We start from the raw sequence: 19,277 nt of genomic DNA, 5'->3' as shown, positions 1-19,277 counted from the left end.
TTTTACACCTAGCAATGGTTAAGTACATTTATTAGAAGTGAAGTAATTAAATAACTGGGAAATATTCAATCAAAATCATCTACTGCATCTCAAAAATAGCTGCAATCTAAACAAAAAGCAAACATTTTGTTGACTACTTTTACACTTTTTTTTCCATGTCTGAACACTGCAAAAACTGGTAGCATAAGATATTATTGGGGAACAAGAATATTCAGTGCATAGTTATGATGACTGCACAGCCATGACTTTGCTGTCCTTGAGATATCAAAAAGAGGCAATTTTCTAGTCCCTGCACTGCCCGTGAAAGCAGAGAATAAATGCTTCGGAAAGGGAAACCTGAGATAAACAGCTGTTACACACTTAAAAATGCACAAGGGGGAAGGGACAACAGGGAACAATATTCTCAAACATGGCACAATCGCAGGACAAAAGGGTCAGCACTGGGAGCTGCAAATGCAGGATTCCAGAGGGTGACAGGAACAGTGGGTTAGTGCGAGAAGACAGCCTAATGGCTGTAACAGGGGGGGCCTACAGATGGCAGGCTGAGAGAGAGAAACCAAATGGCCATCCTTCCTCATTCAAACCAATCTTTGGGGGGGGGGGGGGCGCAGAAGGTTACACAGCCGAAGGGACACGACACAGTGCATTCTGAAATACACATTTTTCATACCGTTAATTTTTACGTTGCCATCGCGCCATCGTTTAACAAACCGTGTGATTTCAACCGATTGCCTGATAGATATTTTCCTTCTGAGGAACCGTACCCCTTCCCAAAACCCCGTTTCAAGTATAAACTATTAAACAACTTCTTTGTTCAGGGCACACACAATACCTGACTAGAATCAGCAATCCAATGTCACCATTTTGAATGGAGCTGTCTTTTGTACATATATTTTCTTAAAAGTGTATTTCAATGTACTTACACCATACAGTTCAACTTTAATTTAATTTTCCTTTACACAAAAAAAGCCTGCGGCGTTTCTGAACACATTTGGTCTCATTTCCTCTGACAAATTTTGAGAGGAAAGGGGCGGAGGAAGCGTTTCTCTTTCTCTTTTCTTTTGGATAACACGAAGCCCTTTCTTTCCCTACCTACCTTTATTCAAAGGACTTCCTTACCTCTCTTACCCATCCTGCCCCCACCACCCACTTCGCCGCCGCCCACCCTGCGGGTCTATTTTCTAAAGAGATGACCGGTGCCGGCAGTGAGACTCACCCACGCTCGCCGTTTCCTGCAAAGCCAGTGCAGCACAGCTCTGATCTGCTTGCTGTGTGTGTGTGTGTGTGTGTGTGACAGAGAGCGCTCTCCTACTTTCCTGCAGACAGGCCCTCTTATCTCAGCTATCGCGGCTTTGCCCGGGAAATGCAAGCAGTTTTTTTTAAAATATTAGAAACACCCCAGCTCCCATCCCTTGCATCGAAACTGTTCAAGCCCACAGGTTAACTACCTACTAAATGGAAATCACGTTAATTCAACATTTCCATTTTCTTTTCAAAATTACTTCCTGAAGGTTTGCTTGTAGATCGGTTGGCTATTCTTCTTGTGAAGAATTCTGGCCAATTCCCATCCCTAAAAGCCAGGGCACTGTTATCTGACTGAGCTAGAAACACAAGTGACCACATAAGAATCCCACATTCCTGCAGGTCACATAACTTAAGAACTGAGAAGTGAAAACATTCACTCTGCTACTAATCTTCCAGCAAGCAGAACTTTTTTTTATTAATTCGGGGATATGGGCAGGCCAGCAACGTATTACCCAATGCTAACTGCCCTTCAGAAGGTGCTCAACTGTCTCCATAATCCACAGCAGTCTATTTGGTGTAGGTACACCCGCTTTTAGAGAGGGAATTCCAGGTAGGAATGGTGATATAATTTCTAAGTCTGGATGGTCAGTGGCATGGAGGGGGAACCCGTAGGCAGAATGTTTCAATGTACTTCTTGCCTTGGTCCTTCTAGTTGGAAGTGGTTGTGGGTTTGGAATGTGCTAACGAATCTTAGTGAATTTTTGCGGTGTGACCTTTCAAAGCCTTCTCCTTTTAGTCAGCCTGCCTAGATTGACATTCTTCCAAATGGATGGGTTTGGAAATGGCTGACAAGAACAATGCAATCTGTAGACCCTGCCACAAGGGGGTCAGAGACAGCCTGGGGTGTCAGGCAGATGTGGTATTTGGGGTTTGCGCACTGCCTCTGATGCATCAACTTTGTTTCCACCTGCTCCCACAGAAGGGAAGGCAGGATGAAAGAATGAGTTTGTGGAATTATTTGTATAGTTCTTTTAAAGAGGGTGCATAGACATGATGGGCTGAATGGTCTCCCTTTACACTGTACAGCTCAACATCAGGCACAAATTGCTTGTAGATGTTCCAAACAGTCTAGAATTTAAAGCAACTCATCGTCAATGTGGCCTGAACTTTCATGCATTAAATAATGCCACATCCCTAACATTTCATAGGCTTAAATCAGGTGAACACCATGAAATAGTATGGGGTGCCATCCTTAATTGAGTCCCCAACATTGTCTTTTAGCACACTGTAATAGTGCTCTGTACATATGGGTTTTCACTGCAGCACTCTTATGCTTGTGCTCTAATGAACAAAAACACCTCACACAGAACAGCAGCAGGCTTGAAATACCGCACTGGCAACCAAGGGACAAATCAGTTGTTTGAAAAGTGAAGATTCACTTGAAAACAAAAACATAGCAAATCAGTTATTATGTATAACATAGAAATATCCGGGAGCACTGAATGATCGAGACCGAAAATGGGACAGCTCAGCAGTTATGATGTCAACATCCCACACTAGATTGTATCTGGTGACAGGATATGATGAGGCATCATCCCAAGCAACTGAAGCAACAGCTTTATTTGTACCAAGTTGTTAAGAAGCAACTGAGTGAGAATGAAGAATTGTATTAAAGAGCTTTTAAATAAGGGTGGAAGACATTTGGAATTCTCTTCTACAAACGGCTGTGGATGCTCCATCTGTTGTTAACTTTAACTCTGATTAATACATTTGCTTAAAAAAAAATCTTTAAGAATATGAGCCATAGGCAGGTATACAAAGTTAAGCTACAGATCAGACGTGATCTCTGAATGGCAGAACAGGCTTGTGGGGCTGAATGGCCTAGTCCTGCTCCCTTTCACCTATCACATATTTAAGGGCTCCATATTTCATTCATGTTAGATTGAAAATAAGCTTTAAACATTTGTTTTACACAAAGGGCTTTATAAACCATCAAACAACACAATGCTACAGCTCCTCTTCGCAGAATCCGTATGGTGCGAAAAAGGCCATTTGGCCCATTAAGTCCACAACAACCCTCGAACAAGTATCCTATCCAGACCCAGCCCCTACTCTCTCCCACATTTCCACCTCGACACTGTTGGGAATTTAACATGGCCTATCCACCTGACATGCACATCTTTGGACTGCAGGAGGAAACACACACAGACACAGAGAACGCACAGCTGCCACACAGCCAGTGGGTGGAATTGAACCCAGGTCCCTGGTGCTGTGCGGCAGCTATGTTAACCACTGAGTTGCCAAGCTCTCGGTTGATTCTTCAGTAACCAATAAGCTTTTACGTCTTAAGCTTCTGGACCGCGGAAGTCACTATTTCACAACTTGAATTTTTTCTTCTTACTCTCTTCCACCTTCATACAGCCATACAGTCATAGAGATGTACAGCACAGAAACAGACCCTTCAGTCCAACTTGTCCATGCCGACCACATATCCTAAATTAACCTAGTCCCATTGCCAGCCTTTGGTCCATATCTCTAAACCATTCCTGTTCATGTAACCATCCAGATGTCTTTAAAAAGTCAATATTGTACCAGCCTCCACCATTTCTTCTGGAAGCTTCAAATGCGCTATATTCTCTGTAGAAAAGTTGCTCCTTGGATCCCTTTCAAATCTTTTTCCCTCTCACCTTAAATCTACGCCCTCTAGTTTCGGACTCCCCCGACTATTCACCCTGTTCGTGCCCCTCTTGATTTTATAAATCTGTAAGGTCACCCCTCAGCTTCCAATGCCACAGGGAATGTAGCCCCAGCCAATTCAGTCTTCTTAACCTGATTTTCAAATCAATTACTTAGCCCCTTCCTAGATAATAAAATGTGAGGCTGGATGAACACAGCAGGCCAAGCAGCATCTCAGGAGCACAAAAGCTGACGTTTCGGGCCTAGACTCTTCATCAGAGAGGGGGATGGGGAGAGGGAGCTGGAATAAATAGGGAGAGAGGGGGAGGCGGACCGAAGATGGAGAGTAAAGAAGATAGGTGGAGAGAGTATAGGTGGGGAGGTAGGGAGGGGATAGGTCAGTCCAGGGAAGACGGACAGGTCAAGGAGGTGGGATGAAGTTAGTAGGTAGCTGGGGGTGTGGGAGGAAGGGATGGGTGAGAGGAAGAACCGGTTAGGGAGGCAGAGACAGGTTGGACTGGTTTTGGGATGCAGTGGGTGGGGGGGAAGAGCTGGGCTGGTTGTGTGGTGCAGTGGGGGGAGGGAACGAACTAGGCTGGTTTAGGGATGCAGTTAGCCCCTTCCTATTTGCTTTATTCAATTTCTGCTGACATCCATGAGCTCCTCTAAATCAGTCCTCTTAAAATTAGATTTTTACCACTTCACCACTGGCCTATCAGGCCCTAAACAAGATTCTCCCCTTAAACTGTGTCACATTCCTAGCTCCCAGCTGCTCCTTCCATCAGATTCTCCTTAAGAAATGTACCTCCACCCACACTACAAGCTAGCTGGTCTGGTGTGAAACTTAGTTTGATTACATTCCTATGAGGTGACTTGGGGTGTTTAATGATTGAGAGAAAAAAAATTCCTTGGCCAAATTCAGAGCCCCTGAGGCTAACTGCAGCATAGCTGAGATTGCTGAGTTAGGTTTCCTCACAACAAAGACCAACATTCAAATTTGGGATCTTAAAGTCTATGCAAATATCAAGGTTTGCATAATTACTTTTTCCCTAATTAAGATTCAAAAAGGAGATAATGTAGGAATGTATTTACATACTGGAAGCTGAGATGCAAAAAATTAAAAAAGGGATTATTGAAAGGTTTAATTTTGACCATTTCAGGGTCACCATTGGAGATGTAAATTATCAGGAAGCTTAATACTTAAATAAGTTGACATATTAATTCTTTCACCTCTGGACCGGACTTTGAACACTTGCCTGACTGAGATGAAAGTTATCTTCTCTTAAACCAATTGTTGCTTGGCTCCAATCCATGCATTCGACACTACTTTATCAAGGCCAGTGCTGAAATAGGTCTTGGCCATGACACAAGAAGCCCACTGCAATTAGACACTCAGGAACTCTAACCAGGGTGGGGAAGGAATGGAGATGGGAAGACAACAAGGTTGGAGGTTGACAGGGTTGGTGGGGGTGGGAGAGAAGAGGATGACAGGATGGACTGGGTGTGGGGGAAAAGTGATGGAGATGGGTGGGTGAGGGGAAAAGAATGATGACAGTGGGTGGGGGGGGGGCAAGAGGGCAACAAGGGCAGGTGGCAGGTGAGAGGATTGTGGGTGTGATGAGGAAGTAGAGGGTGAAAAAAGAATATCAGTCAAGGCTTATACTCTTTCATTACTGCTGCACCATTTAGAAAACAAATGTGAAAGTACAAGTGTGAGCACATTTTAAACAATGTTGAGAGATGATTGGATAGCCTGGACTGACACATGAAGTATGGTCACTTAGACACATGAAAAGGTTATCATTGGCTGCAGACCACACTGCAGCATGAAAATCTGTAACAGCACAGGCAGAGGCCATGTGACTGACTGAGTTAAGTTATATTTATTTACATTTAAGCAAACAGGAGACAAAAGTGGAAAGAAAACTAATAATGTTATAAAAAGGAGAAGCATGGAAGTTAGAACATCAGTAGAGAAAAGATCTGCAGGGTGTAAGGGTGTATTAAAGAGCTATGATAGGTTCACCTTGCAAAGAACCAATAAAGTGGGCTGAATGGCTTCCTTCTGTGCTGAATGATTTTTGTGGCCACAATTTGGCATGTTGGACCAGAGTAATGTTCCACTTTGCCTAACCAGTTTGTTATCAAAAGGATGGGGCATAAATTGTGAATTTGCTTTGCGTATCTACACACAAGATAAATAGCTCAGCTGCACGTGTTCTGAATCAATATAGTTTAGCATGAAGGTCAGGGGCTTATCCATTTTGTGTGTGTCATTTAGTGAATCTATTTGCATTAGTTTACTGTTTCCATTGTAAATACGCCCAAGAGCACTGGAAAGATTAATCAGGGATGGATTCAACTTGCTTTGTTGAAATCTAAAATGGTTGCACTGAATGACAACTTCTGACATATGAGTGAATTTTGATACACGCTATAAACTGTTGTAATCAACTAATTTTGAAATTCCCAAGGTTCTACCAAATTTAAGTAGTGAAGAGTTATAATAGACATGCATTTCTACACCACTAGCACACATATCAAGCTATATCTTAAAGCAGCTCAGGCAAAATTAATTAGAGGCACACTGCTTTGTAAAGAAAGTAAGCCCTGCATTTCAGTTAAGGTTTTAGATCTCCTGCATTTATTTTCTCATTTACGATTCTGAGAAATAAAATATACAAGAATAAGAATCTGTACTGCTGTCATAACACTGCTGTTTTTGCTTATAGCGGACAACTCATTTTCAAAGAAACTAGGAGAACAAGAGAATCTTTCCGGATTCAATGGTTCTATTAGACTTTCTGGAATTTAGTTGTTTAGAGATTGCTTAGTGCCTGGCTTACAAATTTCTCTTAATGAACACTGCAGCATTAGGTCTTCTAAGAAGGTGATCAGTTTGCCACACAATTTCCTCAATAGGAGAATATTTGAATTATAAAGATAAGCTAATACAGTGGACAACACTGAACATTTACATGGTATTGTACAGTCTTGCTTTGTATTGTATTACGTGTTTTGCATCGTTGTTACTGTAAATTGCTTGCTTCTGAAAGTTAAACTGCATATTTGGTGCCGGATATTTTCACCATGAAATCCAATCCTAGTTAATTTCGAATACAGACAAGATCCATTTTTAAACCTGAGCCACAGTACTAAAACATGCAGAAATAAGGTAAGAATAGTAAAAACATGAAAACCCCTGGCAGGTGCACTAGGTAGGGACTATTCTGTCAAGCACAAATTGGTTCACCTGACATTATAGCCTAAAAACCCTATGACAGAACAACCAGCTAGATTGCACCGTAATCAGAACTGATGTAAAGGGGTAGCCTGACAGAAAGTTTATTAACTTTAGTCTAACAGAGGAATATGGTACAATATCTCAGAACCTATTGTGAGATTGCACTGGCATCAAATCTGCACATTTAGCTACTGATGCTGTGCATCAAAACACTTCAAAACTCTGTACACAGGCAACTACACAAGGTATTACAAACAACATACATGGTGTGATGAAATGCTACCCCCTTTCTCTGTTGGTTGAAGTCCTATAGAAATGTGTTCGGAGATACTGCCTCCATAATTACTGGGGCTTTACAGCATCAAACTTTCCAGTTTGCAGTCAAAGCACAATGAGAAACATTGGATAAAGAAAGAAATATAATAGATTATTGGTGTATATAATAAACAAATGTACATCCTTGCAATTATGTTTACTTTGGTTAGAGTAAGGGAGATGTATTCAGCATCTAACTGTACTTGTAATGCCCAAAGCTGGCACTGTTTAAACTACTCAATGTCTAAATTCATATTAATCAAACAAAAAACACAAAACTTTTCACTCAACTAAGCATACTATGTCCATGGTATGTGGCATCCATAGGATGCTCTGCAGCAATTCAGCAGCACCTCCCTACGTAAAGAATGTTAAGGAGGAAAGCAGCAGCACTCCAGTAAAACATCTCCAATTTGCCCTCCAAGTCATATGCAATTTAACTCAAACACAAATTTCTGTTCCTTTACTACCACTAGGACAGCTGTAGTTTAAAAAAAAATCAACACCTCTGGGAAATTACTGAGCAATAATTAATGTAGTCAATGAAGGCCAAATGTCACCCACCGTCCAGAAAACTGAAAAAGGAACATGTTATTGATGTTACAATAAAGGTGAAGTAGAGTTAAAGTAGAAAGTGACCTTTCAGTGCAGTTCAAAATGGAGGACAAAGATTTTGATATTTGGCGAGGTATTGAGCTTTGCTCTGAATGCAAACTATGCATTAATAGATGGTTGCGCCCTGTTACAGTAGCCTGGACTCATTAATTACTACATTACCGGAGTAGAAGGAACAAACTGAATGAATATCAGCTGCAAATTTAACTTGGAGTGTGCAACATGATAGCCACTAGTGAGGTATGGCTGCACAATGATCAGGGCTGGGTACCAAAAACTAAGTAACGAGAACAGGTAAAATAGAGAAAATTGAAGATATGCAAGGGAAGAATTAGTAATTGTGAAGGAATAACTTCTATGAGAGTAGAGAAAAGAGATTCATTGGTAGAATTTAAAAAAAATAAAGTTTCTACAAAATAATGGCAGTTATGTATAGGCCCTCTTGTAGCGAATTAGAGTGACAGAATATAGGAATGCACAGCGTCAAAGGCAGGTCAGTTTTAACAGAGGGTTTAAATTTTCATACAGATTAACAGAGCAAACAAACACGTCAGCAAGGTAACTCAGTGCGCAGGATAGTTCTCTGCAGCAATGTCCCTGAACTAGCAAGAGTGCACGTTATTTTAGATTCAGTATAATGAGCCAGATTTAGTTAATGGTCTAACAGTGTGGCAACATTTATCTCACATCAGTCATTATATAATTAATTCAATGTTGCCTGTGAAATGGAGAAACAGGAAGCAGCTACCACAGTTTTAGGTTTGAGTAAGGCTTATGTCACTGGTTGAGATAGACCCATCCACATTAAGCAATTTTGTTAATGAGTAAAATAACCGGTGTTCAAAAGATAAATTCAGTTGAAACTACTCCTGCCAGGGAATTTGCTGTCATGGTATGCCATACTCATCTGCCTGTGTCATCCTCATTCACAAGTGTGCACATCTCCAACTGCCCTGTGACACCATCACTCAACCAAGCTAAAGTCAATGCTTCCACTTAGCCCTCCAAGAGATCTTTGTGAGTTTACAGTTCTAACTAAATTACCAAAATACTGTTATTTCCTTTTCCATTTTTCACTTTTTTTTTGTTCTTTCCTCTCATGCAATGTCAAGTACGGCTTCAAATTTGTCTTTTTGTCTATGAAATATTCATCCACATTTCAAAGATTCCTAGTTTCTTCCACAGATTTTTGGTGATTGTCAAGTTGCTGAATCATGCAGTAGAGTGGATATTGTGCTTTTTCCTTGTCATAAGTTTGAGATTTCTTGTTAACACATCCTGCATTGTCACAAAATTACTTCTGCGTAACTCCAATCTAACTGCTACACCATATATTGAGGGGAGGGGACAGCTTAGTGGTAACATTGCCGGACTGTTAATTCAGAGACCCAGGTAACGTTTGGGGACCTGGGTTTGAATCCCGGCACAGCAGATGGTGGAATTTGAATTCAATAAAAATCAGGAATTAAGAGTCCAATGATGACCAAGAATCCGTTGCCAATCATCAGATAAAACCCACCTGGCTCACTAATGTCCTTTAGGGAAGGACACTGCCATTCTTACCTGGTCTGGCCTTCATGTGATTCCAGACATACAGCAATGTGGTTGACTCTTAACTGCCCTCTGCCTAATAAATGCTGGCCCAGCCAGCAACACCCTCAATCCCATGAATGAAGAAAATATCTGCCAACCTCTATAACCATTTTCCTGAAAGTTTTCAACTTATCTACTTATTCCAGTATGACACCACCCATTTCAAACTTCAGTCAAACTTATATTTCTAAGATGCAGGAGACCTGCTTACATAAAAACATAGCCATGGGCATCTAATGAGGTAAGGGATGACAGAAAGGAAAAGCATACAAAAATAGGAAACATACAGAACAGTAAAGGGTGACAAAACAGAAATGCTAGGGAGGATTATAAAGAAAGAAATCTGTATAGGAACATCAAAGTCAAGACAAGAAACTTTACAGTTGTATAGACAAGAGGGCTAAAGCTGAGGTGAAGGGCTGTGTGGGCTTTCCGAAACTTGACAACAGTAATATAAATGAAAGCAAGGAAACTGCAGACATGTTTAATAATTAATTTGTGATAGTATTTCCAGTAGAGGAAGAGGATAGCATATCAAGGAAATTAAGGTTGAATCAAGGATAGAGATTCACCACAAATAAAACAAGTCACAGAACTGAAGAAAATAATGTCACTCATGACAAGTTTCCAAGACCGGGCTGTTTTCATTCAGGACTTTAAAGAAAGGAGATTCATTAACTACGATCTTCCAAAGTTCTTTTGATTCAGATATCATTTCTTTAGATTGAAATCATTGCAAGACGTAGACTATTATATATTCAAGTTTGTCAGTGATAAAGTTATATTAACAGATCACATGAAAAGATAAAAATGGCAATGAATTTCAATATAGGCAAGTACAAAGTCAATCACTTTGGACCCAAGAACAACAGGCCAGAGGACTTCCTAACAGTTGAGGTTCTAGATTGTTAAAGATCAAAGCTTCCAAATATCTAATGAAATGCTGCCATTTTGTAGCCAAAGGACTACAATACAAGTTGTCAGGGGTGTGATACTCTTATACCCGGACAGACAACATTGAGTTACTGACAGTACTACTGGGCATATTTAGCTTTGAAAGGAGTACAGCATAGGTTAACCACACAGATATCTGCATTTCAATGTTTAAGTTACAAAATAGAGTTATATAAATCTAGAATTGAGAAGGTAAAGGGGTAATTTGATCAAAGGTGTAAAGATATTAAGGGGAGTTGATAGAATAAATAGAGGGAAACATTTCACTGGTTGATCAAACTAGGATGTGGAAGTCGTAGCGATGGACTGGATGGATGAAGTCAGGAGTCACATTTTACCAGGTTATAGTCCAACAGGTTTATTTGAAACACAAACTTTCTGAGCACTGCCCCTTCGTCAGGTGAAGACGTCTCCGAAAGCTTGTGATTTCAAATAAACCTGTTGGACTGTAACCCGGTATGTTGTGACTTCTGACTTTGACACAGCTAGGACAAGATATAAAGCATAAAAATTAAAATCAGGACTGAAGTTCAGCAACGCTTACATACATAGGTTTGGAATGCTTTTCAGGCAATGGTCATACATCCTAGATCAGTTCCTAATTATAAATCTGGATCAATCTATTTTTGATTAACAAAAATCTAAAAGGTATGGAACAAAGCTGGATACAAAGTTACAACACAGATTGAAAGACAGAGAAGGCCCCAGTGATTTAGTCTGGTTCCTTCTGTGCATTGTCTAGTGCTTCAGTTGTTGAGTGATTCATTCTAAAACCTCACGGGCTGCATCACTGTGGGGTTGTCCTGTAATCTTAAACCTAAACTGTGAGGGACTAATTCCATTAACAAGTTGAAAATTCAAGTCACACATGTTCGTCACAACTTAAAGGTCTCAGAAAACACGTCTCTGCATTTTCTAGAGATCTTGCAGCTCGTTTTAAAAAAACATGGTGCTAGCTTTGAAGCTCAGCATCAAATTTTACCATTATGTATTATTTTGCCTATGAATAAATGTAACTAAGCATTGTCCGGAAGCATTATCTCCCACATTCACAAGTGACGTGGTGGATGTGTTCTGCAATAAGTAATTTCCATTAATAAGGGTCAACTGTGAAACTTACAGCACATCAACCAGAGTAGATGAAATACAGCAGACTATGAAATACAAGTTCCAGTCTTACAGAAATTACTGTCCACCTGCATTCACAAAACTGAGTACGAGACGACTGCCACAACACTGAAATCAGAGGAAGTCTTCAATTCCCTTATCTTTAAGGCAATCTGCAGACTCTCTAGAGTCTTGCCACTTCCATTCACGTGGAAGCTGTGATGTACAGGAAGAAATGAGTAATTTCTACACCCCACAACAGCATCACACCACCAGCCTGGAGTAGATTTTTCAGTAACTTTATCTTTACCTTTCCAAGTCATTTCCTTGCTATTCCACCATTTGAGGGACCACATTCAAAGGCAGCTCATCAAAAACAAATCACTAACACATTTGTACCATGGTTATGCAAATCAATTTGAGGAACCACAGCCTACTTAATGCAAACACAGGCATTTCAGCTTCTGAAAGGGAGAGTACAAAGTCTATAAATAGATAACATGCAGCATCCACCATTTGAGAAATTATATGTATTTTCTCAAAACAGTTTTTGTATCAGAATACTTCAATAGAAAGCAATATTAGGAATATATCTTCTTACATGCCTAAAACAATATTCAGCATCAAATCTTGAAAAATGTGCCATTCAGTAATCATTGCTATTTCTGAAACAATTTTAAACAAGGGGAAATAATGTATCTAGTACTTATTTACACAATGGATCATTAAGGCAACCAAAACTCAACACACTAATCAATCACAAGGCTTAGCTAGATGCTACTGTTTTCATGAATATACACCAATTTTCTTTAAAGGCTTACACCAAAATTCTCCATACAACATTGGACAGATTTCCTGCAGATATTAGCATTTCAAATGTCATGCAAAATGTCTAAATATTATCTTTATTTATCGAAATGGTAAGTGCTTTGGAGCACCATGTTTGAGACTCAACAGTATAACAGCTCACAGTGTCAACATGTCATACATAACATAAGCTTTATGCGGACACCAATTTATAATTTTGAAAGTTAACAAAACTGCTTGGAACCAACTCGGAGAGCAAGTTTAACTGCAACCTTATCAACAACTGGTACAGATTCGTGAGGGGTAGAAAATATGGCAGCGTTCAGCTTTGAAAATAGCATTGAGAAATACATACACAAGAAACCAGGAATTGAGAAACTCTCATTCTCTCACAATCGGAAAATCTCAAGATTACAATTCCAGTCAGCATTAGGAAATTAGAAGAATTAGAAGTAGTAAATTTCTCAAACAAACTTCAGAGAGCCTCGACACAGAACTGTACATCAACACTGAACACACTGCACAACTGACACAGGCTCTTTTACCCTGCTCTAGATAGGACTAGGCACACAGTAACAGGCTATGGTAGAGATCCCTAAGGACACAAGGTCTGTCTCCAGTCTGAAGAGACTGAACAATGCCAACATTCAAGGATCTAACCTATTATCATATTCTTACAGGTCACGATGAAACAAAAACTCAATACACACTAATGATAGCAACAGCTTTTTGTCGCAATGGACAAAACACATCTCAGTGTACCAACACATTATGCTGTACCCAGAGACACTATGCAGCTTAGCACATGCATTTAAAACAAACATTGAACAATAAGTGACTTTTCTGTTTGCAGTCAGAGCTTTGAAGCACAAGCCTGGCAGTTCATTCAATATTCCATCAGATACCATGCTCAGTTTTGATTTTAAAAATTAATAATTCAACCATGCAAAACCACATAGCAGGACCTGTGGCATTTACTGACTTGATGTTTACACAGAGCTTTTCACAAGTAAACTCTGACGTGTAGTTTACACAACAATCTGGTGAGGTCGGATGAGGAGATAATTCAGGTGGTGTAAGAGGCATGGCAAACAAAGGTGAGAACAGTTAAACCTTTACAGCTCAATGGCTCAACCTCCAAAGTGGAGGGAGAACAGGTAATATAGAGAAAACCAACAACTTCCAACAGTGACACAATAGGTTAAAAGAAAATTGAGTACTTTGTAAACCCTTCTACAAAGTACCCAGCTGAATTTTACACTTTTTAAATTTATTCAGCTATCCTTTGTTTAGTGTGCCCAATGTGTTGACAAAAAAGTGGTGAACAAAAATTCATTTAATAAAATTTTAGCATAAAAAAGCAAAAGGGTGGGTATTATTCCTGCATTGGACACTACACTGTCCCTGTTCATTACAACAGTTTCTGTGGCTGACGCTGTCATCTCAAAAGGTGTTAACAGGAAATGAATCTTGAAAACAAAACTAGCTGAACCATTAAACAAATGGCAGATTTGAACTGTGTAATTCTCCTGCAGACCTAAAGAAGACCACAGTCTGGCAGAAACTTGAAAACATTAAACAAAACCAAAACATGCTATGCATTCAGAACTACCTCCAAATGAGTGCAATGATAAAGAAAATCAGTGTAGCCAGTCAGTTCATCAAGGTTAATCCGACTATGGTCTTAGCTCCATGTACCTAGCTGTTCCCCACAAATCCAGCATCCCTTGTCAATCAAGTCTATCTCCACCTTCAATATATTCAACGGCCCAGCATCTGCACTGTTCTCTATGGAAGAGAATTCCAAAAACCAAGCACCTCAGAGAAGAAATTCATCCTTCAATGAGAGACTCCAATTTTTCAACTGTGCCCACTAGTTCTAGACTCCCTCACAGCATCTGCTCTGTCAAGCCCCCATGGAATCTTCTATGTTTCAGTAAAGTGACCTTCTAACCACCGAATACAGGCCCAGTGCGCTCAACCTTTTCTCATAAGTCAATCCCTTCATTCCAGGAATCAAACTACAGAACTGCTTTAAAAGCAAATATATCTGTCCTTAAAGATATCTAAGCTGTACTTAGTTCTCCTGTGCAGTCTCACTATGTCTCGTACTGTGGGACAAAGTCAATATTCAATTTGGCTTTCTGATTAGTTGCTGGACCTACCTGCTAACCTTTTAATGAATCATAAACAAGGACACTCAGGATAAGCTATTTCAAACCTTTTACTGAATCATGAATACAGATACCCAGATTTATACTACATTTAGAGCATTCCCCAGTGCCTCTCTATTTAAATAAGGTTTTACAGGCTTCCTTCCAAAGGGATCTAATTTTCCCCACATTATACCCTGTTTATACTCAGTATATATCTCTGTATTCTCCTCACAACTCGCTTTCCTACTTAATTTTGCATCAAAATTGGCTACAATGCAGTTGGACCCTTCATCATAGTTGTTAATAGAGAGCCTGTAGTGACTGTTTTTGCATTTCTTGCTAGTTTTCTCTCATATTCTAATTTCTCTATTTTGTTTTAGTCTCCATATATTTGCTTCCAGAACTTTCCAAATTTTCTGAACTACCACGAATCTTTGAAGTGTTGTATATTTTTGATATTATCCTCAACTTCCTTAAACAACCACAAATGTTACATCCTTCTCGAGATGTTCATTCTAAATGGAACAGAGTCAGTTATAAAATGTCTCCTTATACTGATTCTCCACTACTTTATCTTTTGACCTACTTTCCCATTACACGTTTGCAAATTATAACTCCATACCCCTGTAAGTGGTTTTAAGATCAGATTTAGGGTCACATTTCTCACCTTCAAATTGAATGTGGCATTCTATCATGTTACAATCACCCTTCTCTTAAAAGTCTTATGCTGTAAGGTCATTAATTAATCCTGTCACATTAAATTTTACTCTTAAAATACGCTGTCCCCTGTTTGGTTCCAGAACACACTGTTCCCAGAAAAATTGTTCCAAATCCATTCTAGAAACTCACTGTTCAGACTACATTTGCCAATTCAATTTATCTATTTAATTGAAAATTAACATTTCCCATGACTATTGCAGTACATTTTGTAAACCCGATAAGCACAAACTAATTTTTGGCACGTTTCTTAATGCATAGATGATAATAACTGGTTAACGATATTAAACTGAAAATTGCCATTATGGCTAACAGTACAATTCAAGGATGTTCCCTTATGGTGAAAAACCTCTAAAACAAAAACATATTCTTAAAAAACTCTCTAAATGAGGGATATCTGCAAAGATTCAAAAAAAGCTAACAGTAGACAGGAAAAGATTGTTCTCTTTAGCAAATGGCCTAATTAGAGATCAGAGATTTTAAAAATCATCTGTCACAGATCTAGTGGTGAGGAAAGAGGAGAATTTATTCACTTACAGGTACAATAAAATGACAGTGGAGTTGTTCTATAAATAAAATCGAGACAGTTTAATAGGTACTTCAGGATGAGGAACTTGCAGTGCAGGGTTACAGACAAATAAAAGGGGAAGTCTTCCATTTCTGAAGAAGGGTCCAGACCCAAAACGTCAGCCTTCCTGCTCCTCTGATGTTGCTTGGCCTGCTGTGTTCATCCAGCTCTGCACCTTGTTATCTCAAGTCTTCCAAGCAATCAACACAGACACAGCAGCTAAATGGCTCCTCTGTGCTGACAGCGACTATGATTTAGTGAAGAGCGTTTTTAAATCCCCAAATGGTATTTGAGAACAATTCAAGAAGAAAAAGCCTTGGCAATCCATTTTCTATTAAAGCCCATCCCCATTGTATACCTTATTTCCTTGCTGCAACCTACCCTTCTAGTATCATTCTCCCAAATCACATCCCATCAAAATGTACCCTCACTCCCCTGAACATCACCATTTTCACCTTGCAGTCCATCCAACAGTATACACACGGCATTGCTCAAAGATCTTTGAAATACTCTCGTTTCCAAAGTTTCTCAAAGCCCCATTTATTTCCAAGAAAGGCTCTTTCCTCAAGCACCACCACTCTCCCATAACCCAGTACTCCTCTATCCCATAAGTACTCCATTTTGCTTTCCCACTAAAACCCTCTTAGAGTCACAGACACAGACCCTTCGGTCCAACACGTCCATGCCAACAAGGTATCCAGAATAAATCTTGTCCCATTTTCCAGCATTTGGCCCATATCCCTCTAAATCCTTCCTATTCATAACCATTCATTCCCATAATTGTCGATGAACTCCCTAACTTAAACTGAGCACAGTCCCATTATCCTTGTATGCTCATCTATCAAGATCCCCATCACACTTGTAAAATCCCTTTGGTGAGCATTTCTAAATATACATTTATTATTTTACCTTCCATTTGAATTTCATTATTTTAATAGTCAGTGTGTCAGATCCTGCCCTGTCCAGATGCAGCTTATTTCTCTCATACCAGTGTAGTTTTCTTTAAATTTAATTCATCATCTATCCAATCATTCCCATAATTGTAAGTGAACTCCCTAACTTTACCAGAGCTCAGCCCTAGACAACTGTCCTTTTACTTTGCAGTATTGCTTGAATCAATGTTTCACCAGCGCAGTTTCTTTCCCATATAGTCCATAACCAGCTCTACACCAGCCCATTCAAGCTGTCCTTGATATTTTTAAACTAAAGGCCATCCATTCTACGCTTGAACCACTGTGCTTTTTTGTGCTCTATTAGTTTGTTTTCAAAAAAACTGACTATAAATTAAAGAAATAAGACAATATAAGAAAATACTGTGCTTGAAAATAAATTTGCTCATCCCAGTTTACATAAAACCCCAGGACAGGGAGGCACAAGATGGTAGGGACTAAACAGCAAATATTATATAGGAGAATTCTCAAAATTAATTGATTACTTAGCCATTAAATCTGTGCAGAAACGATTGGAGGCACATGTTTACAACAATTGCATCACATCAAAGTTATTGGAAATTGCGTGTTAAAGTATGTTGCTCTGTGCTTTTGATCTCTGACATGACTTGAAGCAAGGCAAGTTTGTTCTAATGCAATAAAACAAATAGCATTGACAGTGCGCAGTCACCATGTCATGTAACTCACCTGCCATGCAGGAGCTAAGCTCTCCTTCACCAGCTTGTCTAATCCACAGCGTTCCAGTTCACGCTGCTTGTATTTATGATATTGATAGTATCCCACGTACCCACCACTTGAGACCACCAACAAGTGCAAAGGACGGACCCGAGTCACAATTCCAAAAGTGATCATCTGCAGAATCCGGTGATCTGCTTGGGCCAAAAACAAGTGAAGATTAGATTAGCCTACCAGCAGACAGTTTCATCACTTGTACCATACAATGACTTTGTAAGGTTCATTCTGTTTTCATAAACACAAGTAGCATAATTGTTTTTGACTTTCCAAAATGAAGTTAGAGCTGAAGGGAGCAAATTGAATGACATAACACAGACAGAAAATAGCAAGTCAGGGAACAAAGTAACTCAGAAGAATTAAACTGAATGTATTTCAATGCAAGGGGCCTTAAGGTTATGCTGATGAACTCAGGGTATTTTTGGGAACATGGGATTGGATCATTGTAGCTATTACAGAAACTTGGCTGAGGGATGGACAGGGCTGGTCAGTGTTCCGAATTTCAGGTACTATATAAAAGATAGAAAGGGAGGTAAAAGAGGAAGGGGAGTGGCATGTTTGATTAAGGAAAACATTACTGCTGTAACTAGTAGATATTTCTGAAAAATCATCCAGCGAAAATATGAGTAGAAATTAGAAATAAGAATAGAATGGCCACCTTGATGGGATTGTACAATTGACCCCCAATAGTCAGAGGGAGGTTGAGGAACAAATATGTAGGGCTATCTCAGATATATGTAAGAATAATAAGGTTGTAATAGTAGGCAGTTTTAATTTTTCAAATATTGACTGGGAATAACATAGCATTAAATGTTAGGATGTGAGGAATTTATTAAGCGTGTTCAAGAACATTTCCTTTATCAATACGTAAATGTTCCTACCAGAGTAGGAGTGAGACTTGACGTTCTCTTCGGTATTACGGCAGGGCAAGTGACTGAAGCGATAGTAGAGGAACACTTCGGGTTAAGTGATCATAATTCTATCAGTTTTAAAATAATTATAGAAAAGGATAAGCCTTCCATGAAAGTTTTCAATTGGAATAGGGTAAATTTTAATCGTACAAACAAGAATGTCCAAAAGATGGAGATAGTAAGAACTGCAGATGCTGGAGTCAGAGATAACACAATGTGAAGCTGGAGGAAAAGGCTTCTGAAGAAGGATCCTACCCCAAAACGTCAACTTTCCCACTCCTCTGATGCTGCCTAGCCTGCAGTGTTCCTCCAGCTCCACATTGTGTGAGAACTTTCAAAAGTTGCTTGGAGTAGACAGGGACATCTGATAAGTAGGAAGCTTTCAAAAGTGTGATAACAAGAGTTCAGAGTTATTATGTTCCTGTTAGAGTGAAGGATAAGGCTGGTAGGATTAAGGAACAATGGTTCTAGACAGGAATAAGAAAGAATCACATATTAAATATGGACAACTGTGTTTGAATGAATCTCTTGAATGGTATAAAGTGTAGGGGCATTCTTAAGGAGGAAATCAGGGGGGCAAAGACAGGATATGAGCTAACCTTAACCTTATCTGCCAAGGCTATTCTAAAGTGATGCAACAAGGACATTAAGACCAAGAGAGCCACCAGAGTGAGTGTAGGGTCCCTT

General features: G+C 39.6%; 1 protein-coding gene across 4 annotated transcripts in view; it reads right to left on the bottom strand.

Moving 5' to 3' along the window:
* The window catches only part of pisd (phosphatidylserine decarboxylase), a 111,575-nt gene that overhangs the window by 60,351 nt on the left and 31,947 nt on the right, over positions 1-19,277 (bottom strand). For 2 of the 4 annotated variants that reach the window (XM_048556111.2, XM_048556114.2), the window contains exon 1: positions 1,217-1,287. Coding sequence is in view for 2 of the 4 variants with exons in the window: in XM_048556112.2 (XP_048412069.1) it covers positions 17,635-17,819 (185 nt within the window). In the remaining 2 variants the exon portion in view is untranslated. Of the gene's footprint in view, positions 1-1,216; positions 1,288-17,634; positions 17,820-19,277 lie in introns of those variants that run through there. The other 2 variants (XM_048556112.2, XM_048556113.2) reach the window with 2 other exon arrangements.

The sequence above is a fragment of the Stegostoma tigrinum genome, chromosome 26 (assembly GCF_030684315.1).
Source record: "Stegostoma tigrinum isolate sSteTig4 chromosome 26, sSteTig4.hap1, whole genome shotgun sequence".
NCBI lineage: Eukaryota > Metazoa > Chordata > Chondrichthyes > Orectolobiformes > Stegostomatidae > Stegostoma > Stegostoma tigrinum.
This window is presented reverse-complemented; position numbering and strand designations above follow the sequence as displayed.